Raw genomic sequence first — 20,245 nt, forward strand, 5'->3', positions numbered from 1 at the left:
ATACCATGTTTCGGCCAGCTGCAAAGTAGCTGTTTACAGCATTCTTTCTCCCGCCCCACGTTCTAGTCGTGGACTCCATTTCCCAGCATTCCCCTGCCCTCAGAGACCTTAGGCCTAGAGGAGCGTGAGCCGCAGTGTTTTCTGGGAAATGCAGTCCAGCTGCGGAGCGCAGTTTAAAGTACCAGGACTTGAGGTTCCGAGACAGCGACCGCGCAGGCGCTTTCCGGGGCCCGAAGGAGGGCGTGAAGGCGTAGCCGCCGCCGTGCACAACCCGCGGGGGCGCACAGGTGAGTTCCGAACTGGCGGACCCGAGAGGCTGCCGGTGGGTGTGGGCTGACAGAGGCTGGCGCGCAGGAGGCGGGCCGAGTCTGCCTGGGTGGGAGGGGAAGGGCACTGTGGGCGGCCCCCCGCCCCCTCCTGTCACTCGTGAGGCTGCCCCAGAACCCCGCTGCCATCGACTCAGCGCACAGGAATTGAGCGCCCGCTGTTTTCCAGGAGTCTAGCCGAGTGCGGACCTGCGGCCATTTCCCAGGAGGGAGAATGTACCTTTTCCTCACTTAGCAGGTGAAGGAGAAACAGTCAAGGGAGATTCCATGGCTTCTTCCAGATCACAATGCCGATGAGTTGTCGACATGGTGTGAACCCGGGGATGTCTGACCCGAAAGCCCTAGCCCCTCTATCTGGGTCTCATCTCCTCTCTCTAATCTCCCACCACCACCACCCCAACCCACATCTGCCTCTCTCTCTCTCCCTGGGTTTCTGCTTCTCTTTCTCTGTGTCTGTCCCCTTCTCTCTGGGCCTCTGCGTGCCCCCAGCCTCCAGAAGTCTCTGTGTTTTTCCTAAAAACAGTCATTTTCTTCCAAACCCATTGCACTATGCTCACATCAGGAAATGAACATCCATACAATACTATTGATTAGCTAAGCTGCAGGCCTTTTTCAGATTTTTCTAATTGTCCCGATAATGTTGTCCTTAATGGCAAAAGAAAGTCCCGTGTCACGCACTGCATTCATCGTCGTCACTTTAGTCTCCGTTAACCTGGAACAGTTGTTCAGTCTTTCTTTGGCCTTCATGATCTTAGCAATTCTGAAGATTGCAGACCTTGTACTTCTAGAATGTCCCTCAGTTTGGATGTGTTGGTTGTTCCCTTGTGATTAGATTTAGGCTACATGCTTTTGGCAGGAATACCTTGCGAGTGATGCTGTGTCCTTAACCGAACAGGAGCCTGTGATGTCCGCTTGCCCATCACGGGTCACATTGGCCTCGATCACTTGGCTAAGGTGGCATCTGCGAAGTTTCTCCACTGTAAAAAGTTACCCTCTTCATTTTGTAATTACAGTAGATCCCGTTATCCTCGGAGGGTGCATTCCAAGACCCCCAGTGGATGGCTGAAATCTTGGATAGTACTGAACCCTCTATATACTGTTGTTAACCTAAAGAATAACGCAGCGGGTTATTTTACCAGCAAAATGGGCTTATTCAGGAATAGCAAAGAATTGCAATTCGGGACAAGCAGGCTATAGCAAAAGCCTTAGGAAGTCCAACAAACAAGAGAGGAACTTTATCTTATAGAGAAAAAAACCCCAGGAAATTGAGAGGAGTTCTTTTGAATGAGAGTCCATTGGAGAAAAGTGAGAATTCAGAGTGGGGACGGTTTCCCATTGGCCTAGTTGCTGCGGTAGTTGATTTCTTATAGGGGATGCGACGTACATCTTTTCTGGTTGGGGCCTATAAGAGATGGTTCTTTCCTGCTGAAGCTTCTTCCATTAGGGCCTGTGATGGATGTGGAGTGGTGCTGCTTGAGAACTCCCCTTCCTAGCCTCCCAACTCCACTTTTTAAATAATCTAATCTAATCTAATTTAATTTAATTTGGGGCTGCGCTACACGGCATATGGGAGCTTACTTCCCTGAACAGGGATCGAACCCGCACCCCCTGCATTGGAAGCATGGAGTCTTAACCACTGGAACGCCAGGGATGTCCCCCAACTCCACTTTAAATGAGGTTCGCCTCTATTAATTTTCACACTGTGTTTTTCTAAATATTCATACCTATGATAAAATTTCATCTACAAATTAGGCACAGTAAGAGATTAACAATAATAACTAATCATAAAATAGAACAATTTTAAGAATATACAGTAATAAAAGTTTTGTGAATGTGGACTCTCTCAAAAAATCTCATTGTACAAATTTAATGCCTCTTCTGTAAAGCACTTATGCTTATGCGCTGTGGCTGTAACTTTTGCAGTTTGTTGGGGGGTTTTTGGTTTTGGGGCCACGTGGCTTGTGGGATCTTCCCCGACCTGGGATTGGACCCGGGGCCATGGCAGTGAAAGCGCTGAGTCCTAACCACTGGACCGCCAGCAAAGTCCTGAATTTCTTTTTCTTTCGTCACAATTTCACAGATAGAAGATTCATTCTTACCGTAGATCTTAGGAACCTCAGCATATGTTTTTTTTCCTTTTGTTTTTTAAATTTTATTTATTTTTGGCTGTGTTGGGTCTTCGTTGCTGTGCGCAGGCTTTCTCTAGTTGTGGCGAGTGGGGGCTACTCTTCATTGTGGTGCGGTGGCTTCTCTTGTTATGGAACATGGGCTCTAGAGGTCCGGCTCAGTAGTTGTGGCGCACGGGCTCAGTTGCTCCGCGGCACGTGGGATCTTCCCGGACCAGGGCTCGAACCCGTGTCCTCTGCATTGGCAGGCGGATTCTTAACCACTGTGCCACCAGGGAAGTCCCGGCAGACAGATTCTTGACCACTGCACCACCAGGGAAGTCTGATTTTTTTTTCTTTCTTTATTGAGATCTTTTACCTTTTCACTTAAAGGAAGCACTTTACCGCTTCTCTTTGGCATATTCGAATTACCGGCATCACTACTCTTGCACTTTGGGGCCATTACTAAGTAAAATGAGGGTTACTTGAACACAAGCACTGTGATACCGCGACAGTCCATCGAGACAACTGCTAAGTGACTTTGGGGCAGGATACGCTGGACAAGGGAACGATTCATGCCCGGGTGGGATAGAGCGGGACGGCGCGAGATTTTATCACGATACTCAGAATGGTGTGTGATTTAAAACTTGTGAATTGTTTCTTTCTGGAACTTTCCATTCAGTGTTTTTGGACCACAGTTGACCTCAGGTAACTGAAACCGTGGAAAACGAAGCCGCGGATAAGGGGGCACTACCGTAGTGAGTGACTCATGAGGACGTGGTTAAGCCTCTGTTCCTCATCAAAATTTCACCCGCTGGTTTCAGCCCTCAGGTGGGTGCGTTCCTGTGTAGCTGGGTGTACGTGCAGCTGTTTGCCTGGCAGCACGTGAGGCTCTGAGTCTGTATTTCTGGACCGTGTTCGTTTCCCATTTCTGCTCTAACAAATTACCAGAAACTTAGTGGCTTCAAACAACACAGATGTAGTATTCTCTTACAGTTCCGGAGGCCAGAAGTCTGAACTGGTTTTCACTGGGCAGGAATCAAGGTGTCAACAGAGCCATGCTTCCTTCAGAGGCTCTAGGGGAGAATCCGTTTCCTGGCCTTTAGGAGCTTCTAGAGGCTGCTTGCATCCCTTGGCTCGTGGCCCCTTCCTTCAGCTTCAAAGCCAGAGGCATAGTGCCTTGTCTCTCTGACTTTGCTCCTCTTTACTTCTGTCCCATGGGCTTCTCCTCCGTGTCAGATCTCCCTCTGCCTCCCTCTTATAAGGACACTTGTCATGGCATTTAGAGTCCACCCAGATAATCCAGGATCATCTTCCCATCTCAAGATTCTTAACTTGAGAGGCATTGCTCCAGGCTGGGGTTAAGTCCTGCCCAAAGACTCAAACCTAGTGTTTTTTAATCTACCTTGCAGCGTATGGGGCTTTCCAGAGCCCACAAACATCAATCCCTCCAGGCAGCCTGTGGAAAGCTCACATATTTAACTTGGTTTTTCTAAGAACTTGCTGGGTGGGGCTCTGAGCTCACAGCCTGGCCCTGTTACAAATATTCCAAGTGGGTGTGGTCTGCACACAGCCCACTCTGCTCTGAGCCAGGAGAGGCTGGCTGCATTCAGGAACTCACCACCGCCCCCAAAAAGGAAATAAAAAAAGATTCTTAACTTAATCACATCAAAAGTTCATCCCAGGGCTTCCCTGATGGCGCAGTGGTTGAGAGTCCACCTGCCGATGCAGGGGACGCGGGTTCGTGCCCCGGTCCGGGAAGATCCCACGTGCCGCGGAGCGGCTGGGCCCGTGAGCCGTGGCCGCTGCGCCTGTGCGTCTGGAGCCTGTGCTCCGCGACGGGAGAGGCCACAACAGTGAGAGGCCCGCGTACCGCAAAAAAATAAAATAAAATTAAAAAAAAAAAAAAAAAGTTCATCCCAGGCCTTCCCTAGTGGCGCAGTGGTTAAGAATTCGCCCGCTAATGCAGGGGCCACGGGTTCGAGCCCTGGTCCGGGAAGATCCCACATGCCGCGGAGCAGCTAAGCCCAGCGTCACAACTACTGAGCCTGTGCTCTAGAGCCCGCGAGCCCCAACTACTGAGCCTGCACGGTTAGAACCCGTGCTCCACAACAAGAGAAGCCACCGCAATGAGAAGCCTGCGCACACAACAAAGAGTAGCCCCCCCCCCCCCCGTCACCGCAACTAGAGAAAGCCTGCGTGCAGCAAAGAAGACCCAACAGCAGCCAGAAATTTTTAAATTAATTAATTTTTTAAAAAAGTTCATCCCAGGGAGATATCTTTGGGGACCATTATTCAGCCCACCACCTGGTCTATGTCCATGCGTGTCTCCCTCACAGGCAGGAAGTCCCTCGAGGGCAGGATCACATCTCAGTCGTCTCTCTGCCCTCAGAACCCCAAATGGAGCCTGTCACTCACATGGAGCACAGAGCATGTTTGACGAATGAATGGGGGCGACCACAGTCTGAGCACCAGCTGCTCTTTGTAAAGGATTCTTCAGCTTCGTCTCAACAGCTGGAATCCTTCTTTCAATGACATCTTAAGCAGGATTCCAGGGTCCCTGGACACGGCTTGGATTTTAGGACAGACAGAGGAGCTCTGCAAAATGTGGTCCATCCACACAATGGAATATTATTCAGCCATAAAAAGGAGTGAGACACGGATTACATGCTGTAGCACGGGTGACCCTGAACATATTGTGCTGAATGAAAGAAGCCAGACACAAAATGTCGCATATGGTGTGGTTCCACTGATAGGAAATGTCCAGAATAGGCACATCCATTGAGACAGAAAGGCTAGTGGTTATGGGGGGGGGGTCTGGCATGGGGGGAGGGAGATTCAGGGGTGACTGATTAAGTACAAGGTTTCCTTTTAGGGCGATGATGAAAATGTCCTGCAACTAGATAGCAGTGATGGTTGCGTGCCGTTGTGACTGTATTAAATGCCACTGAATTGTACGTATTCAAATGGTTAAAATGGTATATTTTCTGTGTTTTACCGCAACTTAAAAATTATAAGACAGTACCGTATATAAGATAGATAGCCAACAAGGACCTACTGTATAGTACAGGGAACTCTACTCAATATTCTGTAATGACCTATACGAGAAAATCTAAAAAAGAATGAATATATGTATATGTGTAACTGATTCACTTTGCTGTACACCTGAAACTGACACAACATTGCAAATCAGCTCTACTCCAATAAAATTAAAATTATTTTTAAAAATTAAAATTTTTAAAAATAAATTAAAATTATAAGAAAAAAAAGGAGGGGTTGGCTCTGGGGGCAGACTTCTGGGTTTGCATCTCACTCTGACACTTGACGTCTCTATGGCCTTGAGCAATGGCTGCGGCCTCCTGTGCTTGGATTTCCTCATCTGGGGATAACTGTAGTTACTTCTCTGAGAGCTGCTGTTTGGGTGCAGTGAGCTGAACCCCTTGATTGTTAGTGGTGATCGCTACAGAATGGGGGCCTCGGGAATTGCCTGGTGGCACGGTGGTTAAGAATCGCCCTGCCAACGCGGGGGACATGGGTTCGAGCCCTGGTCCGGGAAGATCCCACATGCCGTGGAGCAACGAACCCCACGCACCACAACTGCTGAGCCTGCGCTCTGGAGGCCGCGAGCCACAACTACTGAGCCTGCATGCCTCAACTACCAAAGCCCACGCACCTAGAGCCTGTGCTCCTCAACAAAAGAAGCCACCGCAATGAGAAGCCCGCTCACCGCAACGAAGAGTAGCCCCTGCTCTCCACAACTAGATAAAAGCCCGCGCACAGCAACAAAGACCCAGTGCAGCCAAAAATAAATAAAATAAAATAAATTTATATATATATAAAAAAGAACGGGGGCCTCAGGCACCCTGTCCTGAGCCTTTGCTTTGGCTCTCAGGAGACCAGGGGCCCCTCTGTCATGAGGCATCTTTGACAAAGTGTCTGTCTGTCTAGGCCAGAACTGACCCCCTCTCTCTGCTCCATCTTCCTCCTGTAGCTTTGCAGACTTAGGCCTGGTCCTTTCTTCTGGAGGTGCATGCCTGGGACCCAGCAATGGCCATCAGGACCCTGACGGGCAAGGGCCAGGTGAGTCTGGGCTCCTTCTTCCCCGAGATGACTTTGTGGACCCCAGACGGCTTTCCCCGTCTCTGCCTGTACCCTCAAGATCTTCTGCCCCTCCCAATACTGGGAGAGATGCGGTGATGGGAGTTTCTCTGGGACTGGGAAGTGCGGGGTCTGGGGGCAGGATGCTCTGAGATGGGACATTATGACACGGTCTAAAAACCAATCGTCTGGGCTTCCCTGGTGGCTCAGTGGTTGGGAGTCCGCCTGCCGATGCAGGGGACGCGGGTTCGTGCCCCGGTCCGGGAGGATCCCACGTGCCGCGGAGCGGCTGGGCCTGTGAGCCGTGGCCGCTGAGCCTGCGCATCCATAGCCTGTGCTCTGCAACGGGAGAGGCCACAACAGTGAGAGGCCCGCGTACCACAAAAACAAAACAAAACAAAACAAAAACAATCGTCTAACGCCCAGCAGCCTTTTGGTTACCAGGTGAAGTGGGCAGTGGATGATTTTGCTTCATCCTGAGCCGTATTCTTGGAATTAGGAGTTGGGGTTGGGATCAGAGTTGGAGTCTGGGATGGAGTGCGACTTAGGAGTAGCTCCGACATACAATGACTTGGTAGTTTGGGGTTTTTTTGGCCGCGCCGCACAGCGTGCAGAACTTCCCCAACTAGGGATTGAACTTGTGGCCCCCTGCACTGGAAAAGCGGAGTCTTAACCGCTGGACCACCAGGGAAGTCCAGTAGTTTTTTAAAAGTGTTTCTCAGGGTTGCCATGTACAGGTGTGTAGGTTACGTACTGCACAAGGGTGCCTCATCTCAGGCATGATTTGCATCTTCTACCTCCTACATGGGTATATTGATTATAGCAATTTACACGCAGATGGCAGTCAACTGTCACATGCTAGACATAATTGGTGTATTATAACAATTTTCCAACAGATGCCAGTAAAGAGTCATGTGAATGCGGCGGGGTCCTTGTTCTACTTTCTACCAAGGTGCCTGTGGGCTAACGGCTGCCCTACCTAGACTTTTTACATTCCCATGGGCCGGTTTAATTCCGTCGTCCCAAATCTGCCAAGTCAGAACGTTCCGGCGCAGGGAACAAGTGGTAGGCTCTTGACCCATGACCTATCCCACCCCAGAGTTCTGGAAAGACAGGCCTGTCCATGATATAAAATTGGCCCTTGCAGGAATCGGTGACCTTCAAAGACGTGGCTGTGGACTTCACCCTGGAGGAGTGGGGCCAGCTGGGGCCTGGCCAGAGGGAGCTGTATCGGGATGTGATGCTGGAGAACTACCAGAACCTTCTCTCGCTGGGTGAGGCCCTGCCCCCTGCCCTCCCAGGAAGGGGCAGGATGCCCCCTTCAGCCCTCATGTCCTCCATGCCCACCCACTGCTTAACTGTGGGCATCCACGGGGGGTCCTCTCTGCTCCTCTCACCGGACCCTCCTGGGCGGCCCCTGTCCATCTCTCTGTCTCTCCGCTGGCTTCTCCCAGAGTCCCAGCATCCCCGAGGGCCCCAAGTCCTCAGCCTGTCCCACAAAATCTTCAGCCTGTGCCCCTGCCCTCTTCTTGTTTTAAAAAAAATTTATTGAAGTATAGTTGATTTACAATGTGGTGTTAATTTCTTCTGTACAGCAAAGTAACTCAGGTATACATACATATATATTCTTTTTCATATTCTTTTCCATTATGGTTTGTCACAGGATATAAATATATTATTAAATATATTTCCCTGTGCTATACAGTAGGACCTTGTTTAACCATCCTACATATAATAGTTCGCCTCTGCTGATCCCAAACTCTCAATCCGTCCCTCCCCCACCCCCTCCCCCTTGGCAAGCACAAGTCTGTTCTCTATGTCTGTGAGTCTGTTTCTGTTTCGTAGATACGTTGATTTGTGTCATATTTTAGATTCCACATATAAGTAGTATCATATAGTATTTGTCTTTCTCTTTCTGGCTTACTTCGCTTAGTATGAAAAACTCTAGGTCCATCCATGTTGCTGCAGACGGCATTATTTCATTCTTTTTTATGGCCGAGTAGTATTGCATTGTATATATGTACCACATCTTCTTTATCCAGTCATCTATTGATGGACACTTAGGTTGCTTCCACGTCTTGGCTATTGTGAATAGTGCTGCTGTGCACATAGGGGTGCATCTTTTTTTAAGAAAATTTTTATTGGAGTGTAATTGCTTTACAATGTTGTGTTAGTTTCTGCTGTACAGCAAAGTGAATCAGTTACACGTATACATACATCTACTCTTTTTTATATTTCCTTCCCGTTTAGGTCACCACAGAGCACTGGGTAGAGTTCCCTGTGCTAAACAATAGATTCTCATTAGTTATCTATTTTATACATAGTAGGGTATGCGTGGATCTTTTTGAATTAGCGTTTTCTCTGGATATATGCCCAGGAGAGAAACCACATTGTTTTGAACAAACAGTTCAGGCACAGGGAGCCCCTCTTATCAGTTAGAGAGTTCTGGAACCCTCCTGAAACCCAGGTTCCCAGATGCCAGCAAGGGCAACCTTGCAAGCAGGCCTTGCCAAGGAGAGAAGTCAGCCTGCTGTGTTAAAACCCTTTTCTGCGCAACCTGCACATACAGATGAGGCCCCCTCAGTCTGTCCCCTGAGCTTCAATCTGTGCAGCTGGTGGCCTGCACAATACCTCCCTGGGGAGATCCAGGCCCCAATGCTCCCTGTCCCCACTGAGCTCCCCATATCCCTCTGGACCCACTCCTCCTCCGGTTCCCGCATCTCAGGGACAGCTTCCGCCCATCCAGTCACCAGACCAGTCCTGGGCATGGCCTGTACCCACTCCTTCATACCCTTATGTGCCCTGGCCCCTGCCCCCCTCCTCAATGTTATCCCCTTCCATCCTCTTCCTCCTCCCGCTTCTCCATTTAAGGGAGGAGCGATTTTTCAGCAGGTTTGCTCACAGGAATGATCATTAGGGAGTATGTTTGTTTGCTAGGGCGGCTGTACCAAATTATCACAAACGTGGGGGCTCACAACAGCAGAAATGTATTCTCTCACAGTTCAGGAGGCCAGGAGCGCAAAATCAAGGTGCAGGCGGGGCCGGGCTCCTTCTGAAGACTCCTGGGGAGAGTCCTTCCTGGCTTTCTCGAGCGTCTGAAGACTCTGTGGCATTCTTGGCGTTCTTTGCCCTGTACCCTTTGCCTCCATCTTCCCCTGGCCTTTTGCCCTCCAAATGTGTCTGTGTGTCTCTCCTCTTCTTATAAGGACACCAGTCATTGGATTTAGGGCCTACCCGAATCCAGTAGCACCTCATCTTAACCATTTACACCTGCAAAGCCCCTCTTTCCAAATCAGGCCACATGCTGAGGTTCCTGGGGGTGTAATGTTCCCCCCACTGCAGGAAGAGAAGAATTAGTGATCTCAAAAGACAGCAGGCCTGAAAAAGTCAAAAGAAACAGATGAGATGAATTTTAGTAATCTGTTTTGTTGCACCCAGCCTAGCCAAAATATGATCATTTAGGCACATGTTGACATCAAAATCAACCTATGAATTATTAGTGAGATGGTTTCCTTTTTTCTCCATATCAAGTCTTTGAAATGCTATGTGTATTTTTCACTCAACTTGAACACAGAGCTGGAGCCTTAAACAGTGATGTCAGGGCTCAGGTTCTCTCTGGAATGTAGTAGGCACTCAATAAACAAGTCTTGCAGATCTTCTAATCATTAGGTGTCCAATGTATGCATCTCCCCTGCAGACCCAGGGCTTGGGGCCCACCCCTGAGGCCTCCCTGTGACTGCGGCACCCATGGCCAAGTCTCGCATTTTTTTCAGGGGCAGGGCTTCCTGGGTCCAAACCAGACATGATCTGCCGTCTGGAGCGAGGGGAAGAGCCCAGGATGGAGACGAGAGAAGCCCGGCGAGTTACCTGTTCAGGTGGGTGAGGATGTCCAGCAGGTGCGAGCTGTCTTCCTACCCTCCAGTCTGTCATGATCACTAACGTCCTTCGAGAGTGAGGGAGTGTACCATACAGGCCATCACTGTGGGTGCTGGGTTCAAATCCCAGCTCCACCACTTCCTGGCTGTGTGACCTTCAGGCAAGTCATTTAGCTCCTCTGTGCCTCAATTTCCTCATCTGCAAAATGGGGTCAATAATAGCACCTGGGGTTGGGAAGAATAAGTGAGTTAATACATACAGAGGGCACTCAGAACCCCCTGCTCAGAATAGGCTACGATGGAGAGTTCCCTGGCAGACTCTGGGCTTTCACTGCTGTGGGCCCAGGTTCAATCCCTGGTCGGGTAACTAAGATCCCACAAGCCGTGCAACGTGGCCAAAAAAAAAAAGAAGAGGCTACAATGGTTATCGTTATGATTATTTATTGGAAATCGCTTGTGTAAGAGACCCAGAAGTGGGATCTGGCCTGACGTGTTGGGGGGACAGGAAGAGGCCAGATTTCTGCCCCTACTGGCCTGTGACCTCATCAGAGGAGGGAATTGAAGCATCCTTTTTTCCATCACTCGTCCATCCTGTTGTGGGGCCAGTACTTACCCCCTCCTACCCCCTCACTCACCATAGCCCATCAGGCCCCAGTCTTGTCCCTCCGGCCCCCTCTCTTTGCCCATTCCCACCCCCCACCAACAGCCCTGGCTCAGCCCTCAGCGACCCTCACCTGGACCCTCACCCCAGCCTCCTCCCTGGCCTCCCAGCCTCCAGTCTTCTGGTTCATCTCACACACAGCCCCAGATCCCATCCCTCCCCTGCTCATAGCCCTCCTGTGTCTCCCCAGTGCCCCTGAGACAGAGTCCTAGCCACACACCTGGCACTCAAGGCCCTGCATGATCCAGCCCACTCTGTCTCTGGCCTCATCTCTCATCACCATCCACCCGTGTTGGTACCCCACGCCCTGACCTCACTCCCTGAAGTACCTGTTCCTCCCTGAAATTGAATGTGTGTTCCCATCTTTGGGCTTGTGCACATGCTGTTCCCTCTGCCTGGAACACCCTTCCCTGCTTTGTCTGCCTGGCAGACACCTTCATGATCCTCAAGGCTACAGGTCACCTCTTCTAGGAGGCATTCCCTGACTTCCAGGCTGAGCGACCTGCCCCTTCTCGGTGCTTTCACAGCTCCTTGCTTGAGCTGCTATTACTGCACTTGTTCATGTGGCAGTTAAGAGTGTGGGCTCTGGAGCCAGACTCTCGGACTTCAAATCCCAGCTCTGCCACTGTCAGGCCGTGTGACTGTGGGTAAGTGACTTAAGCTCTTGGTGCTTATCTGTCAAGTGGGGACATTGACTGGGGACACTGATAGTACCCACTTCACTGAATTTCTTTTGGGGACTGAATTAGAAAACTCTGGACTCTAAGACTCAAGTGGATTTCCCTGGGTGAAGACCTCTCCCATGTGTCTCCGAAGTTCGCATCAGCAGAGAAAAGCACATCCAAGTGACCCTTGCAGAGAGAGGCTGACATGGAAGCCCGCACATGATCTCTCTAGCCTTTACCTACACACATATTTGTTACATATTTTGCTGGAAGAAGTTTTAGCTATGCATACAACTTGTTGTTGAGTCATGTAAATCCTTCCAGAAAAATCACCAAACTAGTGGCTGGTTGTGGGATCACCCCAAACAGAGACATAACAACTAAATGCTCTGTGGGATTTTGAAAATAATCCTGTTGTCACTGGATTAGGCAATGGTTTCTTAGATATGACATCAAAGAAACAAGCAAGAAAAGAAAAAATAAATTGGAATCATCAAAATTTAAAACTTTTGTGCTTCAAAAGACACTATAAAGAAAATGAAAAGGTAACCCACAGAAAGCAAGAAAAATTTTGTAAATTATATGTCTGATAAGGGACTGATCCTTCTTACAATTCAATAATAAAAAGACAGATAATCCAGTTAAAAATGGGCCAAAGATCTCAATAGCCGTTTCTTCAAAGACACACAAATGATCAGCAAGCATATGAAAAGATGCTCAATATCATTAGTACATACCTGCTACATGACCAGCCGTGGTGAAGACCCCAAATCAGGCACCAGATGGGCATCATGCATCTTCCATTTACAGTAAACAATGCTGGGACTTCTTGGGCAGTCCACTGGTTAAGACTCCGCACTTCCAATGCAAGGGGCATGGGTTCAATCCCTGCTCGGGGAGCTAAAATCTCACATACCACGTGGCCAAGAAAATATTGATTTTTAAAAAAATCCCAACGAATTATACAGTAGACAATGCTGACAGCCTAGTACATTTTGACCCATGGTCTTGAGCACACAGAAAAAGATCATTAACCAGTAATTATGTAAAATACCAGGAGTTCAATTCTCAGAGCTTAGCTAAGGGTCATTGCTATGGTTACAGAGATAAAAACTGAATACAGTGGACATTCCGTGTTAACTCTTTCCCTGCACATGTCCACCAATAGAGTGTGAGAATGCTTCTACCATGCTCATTTGCCAACACTGGATATTTTTAATATTTTCCAATGTAAAAAGTGTCAAATGGTATCCGAGAAATTTGACTTTTTAGACTATTACAGATGTTGAGCATCTTTTTCACTTATCATCATTTCATTTATCAGCCACTTGTTTTTCTTCTGCAAAATGTCTATTCACATTCCTTCTTCACTATTTCATTAGATTGTTTCTCTTTTTCTTATCGATTTGTGAAAATGTATTACACATATGGCTAAGAAACCACTGTGCATGTAAACTGCTTTGCAACTCATTTTTTTTGCATGTTTAGAATATACTGAGACCATTCTTCCGTGTCACAACATGAATCTATCTACCTCATGAATTTAGAACTAGCAATATAAACTTTGAAATCTTTCTTTTTAAGATTACAATGTCAGGGAATTCCCTGGTGGTCCAGTGGTTAGGACCCTGTGCTTCCACTGCAGGGGACACGGGTTCCAATCCTGGCTGGGGAACTAAGATCCCACAAGCCACGCGCTACAAAAAAAAAAAAAAAAAAAAAAAAGATTACAATGCCAGATCTAAATAACCAGCGTCTTTTGTCCTGGGACAGATGAAGTTCATATTTTCCATTTCTTTCAGACTTGGAGACAAGCTCTGAAACTACTCAGGAGACACTTCCAAAAAAGAGTATTTCTGAAGAGGTGGCTTCCCCAATGGGAAAGATGGAGGGCATTTTAAGGGCAATGCTTGGAGACACCAAGTTGGGGGCCTCCTGGACATGCGGCCGTCAACTGGAAGACCAGGGAAAGCAGGAGAGGCGTTTGAGGTGGTTGTTTGCTACTCCCGAGGAAAACACCCATGGCGAGTTGAGACACTTCAGGCAGACCTCAGCTTTCGTTGGGAAGCAAAGGGTGCCTGGGGGAGAGGATCCTCAGAAGTGGACCAGGTCAAGAAAGAGCCTGAAACACCAAAGGAAACCATTTAACTGCACGGAATGTGGGAAAGCTTTCATTTACCATTCGGACTATGTCCTACACCAGAGAATTCACACTGGAGAGAAGCCCTACAAGTGTAATGAGTGCGGGAAAGCATTCAGTAACAGCTCATATTTCATCCAGCACCATATCATCCACACAGGAGAGAAGCCCTATGCCTGCAACGAATGCGGCAAGACCTTTACCCAGAGCTCATCGCTCACTGAGCATCAGAGGATCCACACTGGAGAGAAACCCTACAAATGCAAGGAATGTGGGAAAGCCTTCACCCAGAGCTCCTCCCTCATCAAACACCAGCGATGCCATACTGGGGAGAAACCCTATAAATGCAACCAATGTGGGAAGTTCTACTCCCAGGTGTCCCACCTCACCCGCCACCAGAAAATCCACACGGGGGAGAAGCCCTACAAATGCAGTGAGTGTGGCAAGGCTTTCTGTCACACCTCCTCCCTGACTCAACACCAGACAATCCACACTGGTGAGAAACCTTACAAGTGTAACGAGTGTGGGAAAACCTTCAGCCACAGCTCGTCACTGACCCAGCACCAGCGAGTCCACACTGGAGAGAAACCTTACGAGTGCCCCGAGTGTGGCAAAGCCTTCAGCCACAGTTCGTCCCTGACTCAGCATCAGAGAATTCATACTGGTGAGAAGCCCTATGAGTGTCATGAGTGCGGGAAGGCTTACACGCAGATCTCCCACCTCATGAGGCACCAGAGTGTTCACGTGGGGGAGAAACCCTATATATGTAATGAGTGTGGAAAGGCTTTCAGTCACACCTCCTCCTTTACTCAACACCAAACGATCCACACTGGTGAGAAACCCTACAAGTGTAATGAATGCGGGAAAACCTTCAGCCAGAACTCCTCACTTATGCGCCACCAGAGAATTCACACCGGGGAGAAGCCCTATGAGTGTACAGTTTGCGGGAGAGCCTACACCCAGATTTCCCACCTCATCCAACACCAGAGGACTCACACCGGAGAGAAACCTTATGAGTGTGGTGAGTGTGCGAAAGCCTTCAGCCGGAGCGCCCATCTCATCGAGCATCAGAAGATCCACACGGGCGAGAAACCCTATAAGTGTAAGGAGTGTGAGAAAACATTCAGTCACAACTCATCCCTAACTCAACATCAGAGGATTCACACTGGCGAGAAACCCTACACCTGTAAGGAATGCGGGAAAGCCTTCAATCAAAGTATCCACCTCATTCAGCATCAGAGGGTTCATACCGGAGAGAGGCCCTACAAATGTAAGAACTGTGGGAAAACCTATGCCCAGATTTCACACCTCATTCAACACCAGAAAGTTCATATGGGTGGCAAGCGCTATGCATGTAAAGAATGCGGAGAGGATTTCAGCTGGGGTTCACACCTGGCCAAACATCAGAGACTTCACACTGTGCACGACGGCCACGTCCGCGGTAATTTTGAGAAAGCCTTTGCTTGGAACATGCAGCTTAGTGATCATCAGAGAACTCATGCTGACTAGAGAGCCTGTGAATGAAACAAACTGGTGATTCTGCTGCTGGGTTCCATTCAGCCTTCATCAGCAGTAGAAGCTTCTTCCCAGAGAGAAGCCGTAACACTATGGATTGAGAGAGTTGGTTCCTTTTTTGCCTCCTAGAAGGAGGATGGCACTGTTTATCACCAGCAGAGACAGCTTCTGATCATTTAAAGAGCTCCCCACTAAAATCTAAGCTTCTCCCCCCCATTTCTCAACTACAACGTCCCTGGATAGTGGTAGGTATGAGGTGGTCTACATAGGATGCAACTTCATCTGGGATCTTTAATAAGGTCTCTCTGAGCTTTTTAAATTTATTCATCATGTGTTAAATTGGAGCCTGGAAATTCAAGAAAAAACAAACACAGCTGGAAAGAGTCATCTGTTAGAGTAAAAGTCACAAATATATGTAACTAAAGATAAATGCCAGGTGATTTTAGTTTCCTTTAAAACTTTAAGCTACAGGGCTTCCCTGGTGGCGCAGTGGTTGAGAGTCCACCTGCTGATGCAGGGGACACGGGTTCGTGCCCCGGTCCGGGAAGATCCCACATGCTGCGGAGAGGCTGGGCCCATGAGCCATGGCCGCTGAGCCTGCGCGTCCGGAGCCTGTGCTCCTCAATGGGAGAGGCCACAACAGTGAGAGGCCCGTGTACTGCAAAAACAAACAAACAAACAAAAACTTTAAGCTACAAATTTCACTGAAAAATCTGCAGTTGGCTTAAACATGGAATATGTTTCACATATTTCCAGCCATTTTTTATGTCCTATTGTTTCTGTCTTTTCCACTTCCAGGAATTGTGCTTTACAAAGTAATTGCCCTGTTAGACATTTTCTGATTTTAGTCATGCCCAAAAGGAAGTTTTTATTTCCTCATATTTTTGAAACATAGTATTTTCTATTAGAAAAATAATACATACACTTTTAAAATAGGAAAATTTTTTAAGTAGAATAAGATAAGCTTATTGTAAAGGATAATTTGAAAAGTGTAGAGAAGTATGAACTAAAATACCGATTCCCCATAATCCCACAGGCCAGAGAGACCCACTAGTCATTTTTGGGTGTATGTCTTTCTGGTTTCGTTTCACTCTGTATTCCATATCCAAATTTTTTAATGTTGAAAATTTTGGATCATAAAACAAAAAGCTATATACTCACCTACAACTTGGCCACTCTCAGAAGTCAGGTTGTTTTGAGTTTTTTCATCTTTCCTTCTGAATGTCATTTCAAAATAAGTGTTACTTTATTTAATTGTAATCAGAAACAATTTTGGCTTCTCTGTTTTGCCCTCATTATACCATGACATTGTCCTTTGTCACCACATAAACTCCATCCTCATCATTATCAGGGCTAATGATGTTTCATTGGTGGGCGTAGAATAATCTATAAATCCATGCCCCCATTTAGACTTTGCTCTAAGCCCCCGATTGATGCAGGTTATTCACCAATTTTCCCAATTATGAATCATGTAATAATGAGCATTTCCATGCTAACTTCCTCTCTCTTTTGGGGGGGATTATTTCTCTAAGTCAAATTCCCAGAATGGGAATAACAGAATCAAGACTCTAACCATTTTCTTGTTTCCTGGAACATATTGTTAAAGTGCTTTCTAAAGGGGCTGGACCTGATCTCCCTGGAGTGTGCTGGGATGTGAGGACTACAGTTCTGTTACATTATAACCAGTACTGAACATCAATCATATAATGTTTTCCCATGTCAAACATATAAAATGGCTAGTGATTTCAGTAACTTACTGTGTGCCAATTTTGTGCTAAGTCCTTGGTACATGTGAACTCCTTTCATTCTTCAAACAACCACATGTATTCAGGGCTGTATTATCCCATTTCACAGATGAGGACACCGAGGCATGCTGATGATGTAGACAAAGCCCCACAGCTATGAGGTCATGGAGCCTGAACTCAAGTTCAAGTAGTCAAGCTCCAGGAGCTATGCACTGAACTTCTATTGGGATTGAACACATATAACATTTCCTTCTTAAAATAATGTTTATTATTATAAAAACCAATACATGCTTTTTGTAAAAAATTTACAAGATCCAAGAAATCCGGAAGATTTTACGCAAAGGCCAGTGGTACCCAGAGATAACGTAACATTTTGGTATACTTCTGCTATTTTAAAAACTTAATCACAGTATTATAACACTTTAATAAATCTGGGACATAGTTAATATACAGTTTGGCATACTTCTGTGTTAACTTTATATCACAGGCCCCTATCATTAAATATGATTTACCAATATCATTAAATACCCACGTCATTAAATAATCTTTAACAACCTGATGTTTGGGGGCTTTGCATAGTTTGTGTTTAGTAGTAGCCAGTCCCCTGTTGGATACTTTGGTTGCTTCCAGTTTTTGACCTTTATAAACATCCCTTCTACTGAAGTCTTAGGCTGAGCACCCGACCAGTTCCCAAGTAGAATCCTGGCAGGGAGTCTGTGGGGTCAAAGAGAGAACATTTTAATGACCTTGTGCACGTAGCTAATGGCTTCCTGAAATTTCTGCATCTGATTGGCAGTGGATGGGACTGCATCTCACCAACATCATCACTGGTAGTTACCATGTTTAAAAGTCTTTGCTCAGGTATTTATTCTTCTGTGACTTCCTTCATGGTTGATGAAATACTCGTTTATTGTGAATAACTCAAACAACACAAAAATGAAGAACACTATGGCTCTCTATAAATCTTCATTCCAAAGATTCTAAACTCTTTTCAAAGATTCTAGACTGTTTTCTGTTGTTTCTCCCTTTCTGTTGGTATGAAATATATATGTACATAAAATATTATTTATATGGCATAATCACAGACGTGATTTTAAGTGACTTTTTTCACTTGATATAATATGAATATTTTCCCATTACAATCAATCCAAAAAATATATATAGTACATATTGTACAAAAATATATACACATGTATATATGTATATATATATGTATCATCATTTGCCACTTTTAACAGCTGCATAATAGTTCATGCTAGAGTTTCTTGAATTTATTTAACCAAATTCTATTAATGGGCATTTGGGTTGTTTTATTTTCTTTTCCATCATTGGACATATATTATTTGACACTGTGCAAATTATCTCCATAAGATGAATTCCTAGAAGTAAGCTTGTGGGATCACAGAATGTCCATGTTTAAAATTTTGCTAGTTATTGCTAAATAATCCTCCAAAAAAGGAGGACCCAATTTACAAAACTCCTGAAAGTGTACATGAGTGCCTATTTCTCTCCTCCACTTCCTTCACAAATACTCGGTATTTGTCTTTTATCATTTTTAACATTTCTCATCTAATAAGAAAAATGTCCTGTTGGTAGGGAGATTAATGATCTTCTTATGCCTTTATTGATGTTTTGCCTTCTTCAAATTGCTTATTTGTATATTTTGCCCATTTTTAATTGGGCTGCCTTTTTGTATTGATTTATAGGAGAAAGTCTATGTATTACATATACTATTTGGTATATACATTACTAATATTTTCTGCCAGTTTATTATTTCTCTTTCAGTTTTGTTTATGGTGTATTTTGCTATACAAAATTTTAAACTTTTTAGGTATTCAACTCTATCTGTATTTTCTTTTATAGTTCTTGGACCAGCTTCACACTAAGAAAAACCTGCCTTACCTCCCAGGATTATGAAGAAAGTTCTCCTATATTTTATTCTAGCACTGTTATGATTTTTTAACAAGGAAATTTTTATTCCTTCTGCATTTTTATGGCTTATGGTATAAAATTTCAGTTCCTAGAGGCCACCTGCATTCCTTGGCTTGTGACCCCTTCATCCTCAAAGCCAGCAGTGTAGCATCTTTAAATCACTCATCCTAATATATTTCACCATATATGTAAATTTCTCAGCACACTTGGTCCACTCCCTTCTCGAGATTTACCCCTCCTGTACTAACATACTGACGTAGAGTAATTCTTAGTCTAAGAGAACCTAATTTTTTTTTTTTTTTTTTCCCGGTAGGCGGGCCTCTCACTGTTGTGGCCTCTCCTGTGGCGGAGCACAGGCTCCGGACGCGCAGGCTCAGCGGCCATGGCTCACGGGCCCAGCCGCTCTGCGGCATGTGGGATCTTCCCGGACCGGGGCACGAACCCGTGTCCCCTGCCTCGGCAGGCGGACTCTCAACCACTGCGCCACCAGGGAAGCCCCTAAGAGAACCTAATCTTGAATCTTGCCTTCGCCATTGCCTTGCTGTCTGATCCAGTTTCTTCATATTTTAAATGAGAATAATAAGCTATATTACAAAAGATGTTTTAGGTTTCAAATAACAGAAAACTTAAAAGAGTTCAAACAAGAAAGACAGTTCACTAGCTCAAGTAGCCAAAAGGACCAAAACAAGGCATTCATCTTGTTTATCCTAGTACTTCAGGATGCCTTCAGTGGCAAGTAAGAGAAAACCCCAACTCAACCTCACAAACACTAGGAAGAAGAAATCTACAGGTAAGGCAAGCTCCACCTGCTATACATTAATATTTCCCTACAATTCACTTGAGATTTACATGGTTTTATTTCACAATTATTTTCTCAAATAACTATATTGCCTGATCACCTTTTCATTCCTATCTCAGCCCCTTCCCTGTTTACTTCATAGTACTTACCGTAATTTCCTATTATAGGTTCCCTATTTACTGCCTGCTCTGACTCCCTGAAGGCAGGTCCTTTGTGTCTGTCACCACTATATCTCCAGTGCCTAGAGCACTGCCTAGAACATGGTAGCTTCTCAGAAAATAGTCACTGACTGATTGATTTATTTAAAGACTGAGCCATTCCCATCCCCACTTGCCCAGTAAGAGAATGTTAGTTTCCCCACTCCCTCAATGTAAGTATATCATA

The 20,245-nt window shown here is 46.2% G+C and overlaps 1 protein-coding gene across 4 annotated transcripts; it reads left to right on the forward strand.

Annotated features, from left to right (window-relative positions):
- The first annotated feature begins 206 nt into the window (after window positions 1-206).
- On the forward strand, window positions 207-19,118 carry LOC131744525 (zinc finger protein 665-like). Of its 4 annotated transcripts, none has more exons than XM_067018850.1 (6): window positions 207-287; window positions 6,423-6,511; window positions 7,677-7,803; window positions 10,303-10,404; window positions 13,533-17,991; window positions 18,994-19,118. In XM_067018850.1, exons 2-5 carry the CDS (start codon window positions 6,479-6,481, stop codon window positions 15,377-15,379), a joined length of 2,109 nt encoding a protein of 702 aa, XP_066874951.1. In that variant the 5' UTR covers window positions 207-287; window positions 6,423-6,478; the 3' UTR covers window positions 15,380-17,991; window positions 18,994-19,118. The 4 variants fall into 4 exon arrangements, with proteins under 4 accessions (XP_066874951.1, XP_066874953.1, XP_066874952.1 ...); XM_067018852.1 differs by having other exon boundaries at window positions 13,533-15,821; window positions 18,994-19,012; XM_067018851.1 differs by having other exon boundaries at window positions 219-287; window positions 13,533-15,630.
- The last annotated feature ends 1,127 nt before the right edge of the window (window positions 19,119-20,245 follow it).

This window comes from Kogia breviceps, chromosome 18 (genome assembly GCF_026419965.1).
Source record: "Kogia breviceps isolate mKogBre1 chromosome 18, mKogBre1 haplotype 1, whole genome shotgun sequence".
Taxonomy (NCBI): Eukaryota; Metazoa; Chordata; class Mammalia; order Artiodactyla; family Physeteridae; genus Kogia; species Kogia breviceps.

Coding starts and splice junctions, on each gene's coding strand:
- LOC131744525 (XM_067018850.1), top strand. CDS start 6,479: ATGGCCATCAGGACCCTGACGGGCAAGGGCCAG. Junction 6,512..7,676: donor CCCTGACGGGCAAGGGCCAG/GTGAGTCTGGGC, acceptor TGGCCCTTGCAG/GAATCGGTGACCTTCAAAGA. Junction 10,405..13,532: donor CCGGCGAGTTACCTGTTCAG/GTGGGTGAGGAT, acceptor CATTTCTTTCAG/ACTTGGAGACAAGCTCTGAA.